Here is a 5495-nt window from a genome sequence, read left to right on the forward strand (position 1 = left end):
ACATTTTTCACCATTATTATTACTTAGATAAGTTTAGCAGGTTGAAATTTCATGTAAAATAATCTTTTATCGAACTTAACAATGTGACGTACTTAAAATTGGATTTGGGGACATTTTTTATATGCTTATTCGGGGCTAGGATCTTTAATTTGCTTTATCTCGATGCATTTTTTTGGTGGCGATGTCGCATACTGCTCCATTTTCATTCAATTGACAGAAATGTAGACTAAATATTTTACGAAAACGATTCCAACAGATTGTAGCAACATTTACGCAATAAGTTTGCAACAGTGTTTGCGCAAACAACTGTTGTGCATAATTCCTCTAGGTTGCCCTAAACAAAATTATTATTGCCTTGGTGACAGCAACATGATGGCAATTGAAGAGAAACTTGTATTAAGCACTTATTTTTTTCCTGATAAAAAATTTGATAAAAAACGATAGAAAAAATCCTATCGTCTTGAAATTTGGATCGTAAATTCATTACTACGTGAATCGTATATATATATATACGATAGAAAATGTATATGTATATGTATATACAAATGTGTAGAAATCTTTCGATAAGATCTTTATCGTTTCTTATATACAGATTTTATATATTAAAAAGTCCAATAGAAAAAAATAAGAAAACCATTTTATCTTTATTGTTTTGAATATGAATTTTGGTTGTGTGTTTTCAAAATGCTATATGATATTTTATACTGGAATGCTATCATTATCGCATTATCATTTCTTATAGTTTCTTATAGTTTCTTTTTAAGTATCATGATTAAAAATGTATAAGAATTTATCGAAAATTGAATCTCTATCATTTTCTATCATATTCCTATTTAAATGCTAATTTGATGTAAATATAAGAAATAAAAAATAAAGTATTTTTTATTCATATTTACTCATATTTACATCATATATTCATCATGCTTGAAATACGCCGTATTTATAAGTATATACATACATATTTTTAAAAACGTATATATAGTATGGGATTCGAACCTAAGACCTATGAAGTAGTAACTTAATACGCTAACTCTCTTTATCTAACTTACGCTATAATCGTATATCTGGACAACTTGGAATTCGATTCATATCATCAACTCCTCATATAAGTTTTTATGATTCATTTACTGTAGGCTGTCAACAATATTCAATATGGAATTACATCGAAAAGTCGTTTATCAATTACTATACTATTGGGTTGTCCGGAAAGTTCGTGCAGATTTTGAAGGAAAATTGAAACGCAGAAGATTTAAATTTCTAATTTCATTTATTAAATTTAAATCTTTTGCGGCATGAACTTTCTAGACAACCCAATATAAGAAAATTTTTCATCATAACATCCTCATATTTCCTCATATTAGTTTTTATAGTATATCAGTCTATAAATGGTTTTGTTGTCAATTTCAAATTATAGAAATCGAAATGTATGGGAAACAATTTCCGCATCATTTTCGCACTATTTTCGCATCTTTCCCACATTTTTCTGCATCTTTTCCGCATCACTTCTGCATCACTTCCGCATTTCTCCCGCACTTCTTCTGTACCTCTCCTGTACTTCTTTCTGCATCATCATCTCTCTCTCTTCCTCCCCCCTTCCTCTCTCCCTCTCCCTCCCTCTCCCTCTCTCTCTCCCTCTTTCCCCTCCCCTCCCCCGCAATATGCGAGTTAGTGAATATATAATTTTCGTATTACACGTAGATGTAAAAAATGGATAGCAGTGCTGACTATTGACATCCATCGGCGATAATAGCAGACCGTTATCGGTCGGTAATTATTGATAGTTATCAATATGGATAATAATTATGTCGGGATATCGATGCTTGAAGTATTTCCATTCTGGAAAGTCAAATGGAAATCTATGAAATTTTGTTTGTATTTTTCATATATTATTCTGATAAGTTTCCCAATTCTCTAAAAAAAAACGTAAAAATCTTATAGACTTTGGCTCCTTACTTTGTCGATGAAATGTCATTATTTAAATATTATATTCATTTTGTATAGTAAATTTACGATAAACTTCTATATTTCTATTCTATAAAGAAATCTATGAAATATCTTTTGTGCTTGTCGTATATGTAAAGATGGGATTTTTAATTCGTTAAAAAAAAAATCAGATAGAAATCTATGAAATTTCATCATTATATTTCATATACGTTTAGAAGTTTTTCAATTCACTAAAAAATAATAGAACCTTATAGACTTCGTTTTGTATACCGCCGATAGGAACTCATAAGAAGAGAAGAATAAATTTCAGATTAATAACGATTTTATTTTTATCGTTAATACACGATTGATTGTTATTCGTTGAGTAAACGATAGAAATGCCAAGGATGAATGCCAATTCCTTATTTTACTATTCTTTTAGATACAATTGATTGAATACGATAGAAAGAGATAGTTTCTATCGTTAGTTTGCAACAAAATATAAATCTTATAGAAATCAATAAAATACGGTAGGATTTATATTTGATACTTGGAAGATCAACGATACAGCTTAAAGAAAACGATACAAATTGATAGAAATTATATTGTTCTCAATCGTTCTCTATTAATTTTTTTTATCAGGATTTCTTATATCAACTTTTGTTATCTGAAAAGTAATCGAATTAGCAAAATTAAATTATCATACATTTCGTTTGGTAGAATGAGAAGTATTATCTTGCCCTCAAAACTGCTATTGAGAAGAAACATCAGGCCGGTGAAGAGGCTAACGTTCTTGACATAGGCACTGGAACAGGGTTGCTGTCGATGATGGCTGCCAGGTGCGGAGCAGATACTATAACGGCATGCGAGGTAAGAAAAAACTTTTGAAAACCTTTTTCAAAATTCTTGAATTTTTCAAAGATGCTGCTTATGTAGAAAGATCTTATTTAGGCTTTCAAACCAATAGCCAAATGCGCCGTACAAATAATAAAGGAAAATGGCTTCGAAGATAAAATTCAATTGATCCATAAGCGTTCTACAAAAATGATAGTAGGTAAAGATGGTGACATGCCAAAACGCGCAAATATTCTAGTTACTGAAGTGTTTGATACTGAGCTGATTGGTGAAGGAGCGTTATCAACATTCCGCCATGCACACGAAGTTCTTCTCGAGGTAACATCAAGCTTGCAAATAATCCTGTTCAAAATATGCTTATGTTTTGCTTTTACATTAGGAAAACAGCATTGTCATTCCACACAAAGGAACAGTATGGGCACAAGTAATCGAAAGCTTCAAAGTCTGTAGTTGGAACCGGGTGAAGCCTATTAAGAACGGAGAAGTATTGGTTGATACTCCACAGACTATCCAAACATGCTCTGGTGCTGCAGCTGTACATGACATGCAACTATCACGTCTGCCTCGCGATACTTTTGTGCCTTTGTTGCCAGCACAGCCTATTTTTAAGTAATAATTTTTCCTTTCTTTCGCGATCAATCAATATTGATTCCATGATACTAGATAAATTTCTCTTGACTCATAAGATGATAAGAAGATAAGAATAAAGATTCATCTTTCTTTTTATGAACATTTACAATAATAAATATTTCACATAATATAATTAGCTGTCACAATCTCTTAAATAGAAAGAATTAAAAATAAGATTCTCTGTCAGAATCCTTCTTTTATCCTTAGCTTATATAGATTATAAATTTAAAAATCGTGGAGTCGAACTTGAAATTCATCAACTTGTTCCCGCACAAAATCACGCGACATTCCGTTAATTTTTGTGGTAATATTTGATATTTCTTTATCATTTATTTTGAAATTTATTGGGAAAAAGTTCGTGGCGTTTTCCCGTTAGATGGTATTAAATGCTCAGTCGGCAACTACTAATCGCATCGACAACACTAGACGTGCGTTTAAAAAGTGACATTTTAATCTTTGTTTTGAGCCGAAAAAGATTGAAATCGGTGAAGTGGATCAAAAGTTATTTTATTTTGAAAATGGAAATAAATAAGGAAAAAATTCGCTACATTTTGCAGTATCACTACGATAAAGGCAAGAATGCTGCATAGGTTTGTGACAAAATTTGCGCTATTTACGGTGAAGATACTCTATCAAAATCAGCAGCACGGAAATGATTCGCTCGCTTTCGTGCTGGAAATTTCGATGTGAAAGATGAACCTCGCTCTGGCCAATCACTGAAAAGTCCGATGAAATCATGGTAAAAGTCGAGCGTGATAAACATGTGAGCACTGTGGAGATTGTCAGGGAACTAGGCATCGACCACAAAACAGTTTTAAATCATTTACACAAAGCTGGATACAAAAAGAAGCTCGATGTTTGGGTTCCTCACGTTGAGTTGAGTGTTAGGAATATGATGGACCGAATTAACATTTGTGATACGCTACTGAAACGGAATGAAATTGAGTCATTTCTGAAGAGAATGATAACTGGTGATGAAAAATGGATCACCTACGACAATCCAACTAGAAAAAGAAAGGAGAGAAGGTGCAAACAATCGCAAAACCTGGATTGACGAGGAAGAAGGTGATGTTGTGTGCGTGCGTGCGTGCGTGCGTGCGTGCGTGATGGGACAGGAAGGGAATCGTTCACTATTAGCTGTTATCGTCCAATCAAACAATTAATTCCTGTACTGTGAACAACTGCAGAGATTACAACAAGCAATTGAGAGGAAGCGGTTAGAATTAATCAATAGGAGAGGTGTCGTTTTCCATCATGACAACGCTCGATCACACACATCTCTAATGACTCGGCAAAAATTGCGAGAGCTTGGCTGGGAAGTTTTAATGCATCCATCCTTTAGTCCTGACATAGCACCCTCAGACTATCATTTGTTTAGGTCTCTGCAGAATCTCTTAATGGTGTAAAGCTAGCTTCAAAAGAGGCTTATGAAAATCACTTGAAACAGTTTTTCGATCAGAAACCACAGAAGTTCTATCGCGATGGAATTATGGCTCTGTTCTAAAAATGGCAAAATATTATAGAAAATAATGGAGCATATTTGGTTTAAATAAATTGATTTCAATACTGTAAGAAAAACACTTTAATTTTACTAAAAAATCGCCACGAACTTTTTCCTATATCCAATATTTTTTATTTTTATTTATTCCAATATGTTTTCCGTTTTTCTTTCTTCATTGAAGGGTCCTTTTTTACTTAAAATTTATATGCGGAGTCAAGTATTCGAAATCGAATCAAATCTTTTATTTGACAAATAACTAGTTTATTAAACTATCCACTATATTGTTGGTATATATTTTTAAAGTTGATATACATTTTAAATATAAAGTTAGGAAGCCTTTCATCTTTACCAGATACAAAATTAGCTTATTTTTTAGCTTTATTTTTTAAAGAAAATTTGTTATATATTGAAAAATGCAGATTTTTGTACAGATTTTGTATAATTATCAGATGTCTAGACAGCAAACAAATTTTTATTTATAAAAAGATATTTATAAAAAGATACTATAATGTCTCAAAATGGTGACCAAAATAAGAGAGGGGAGGGAGGGGAGAGGGAGAGAGAGAGAGAGAGAGAGAGAGAGAGA

At 32.3% G+C, this 5495-nt stretch overlaps 1 protein-coding gene across 1 annotated transcript in view; it reads left to right on the forward strand.

Annotated features, from left to right (window-relative positions):
* Positions 1-5495, forward strand: part of LOC105622968 (protein arginine N-methyltransferase 7) — a 53053-nt gene that overhangs the window by 24651 nt on the left and 22907 nt on the right. Inside the window, exons 2-4 of the mRNA XM_012204373.1 lie at positions 2644-2793; positions 2875-3096; positions 3158-3387. Of these exons, the coding sequence (XP_012059763.1) occupies positions 2644-2793; positions 2875-3096; positions 3158-3387 (602 nt within the window). The remainder of the gene's footprint in view (positions 1-2643; positions 2794-2874; positions 3097-3157; positions 3388-5495) is intronic.

This window comes from Atta cephalotes, assembly GCF_000143395.1.
Source record: "Atta cephalotes unplaced genomic scaffold scaffold00051, whole genome shotgun sequence".
NCBI classification, from domain to species: domain Eukaryota; kingdom Metazoa; phylum Arthropoda; class Insecta; order Hymenoptera; family Formicidae; genus Atta; species Atta cephalotes.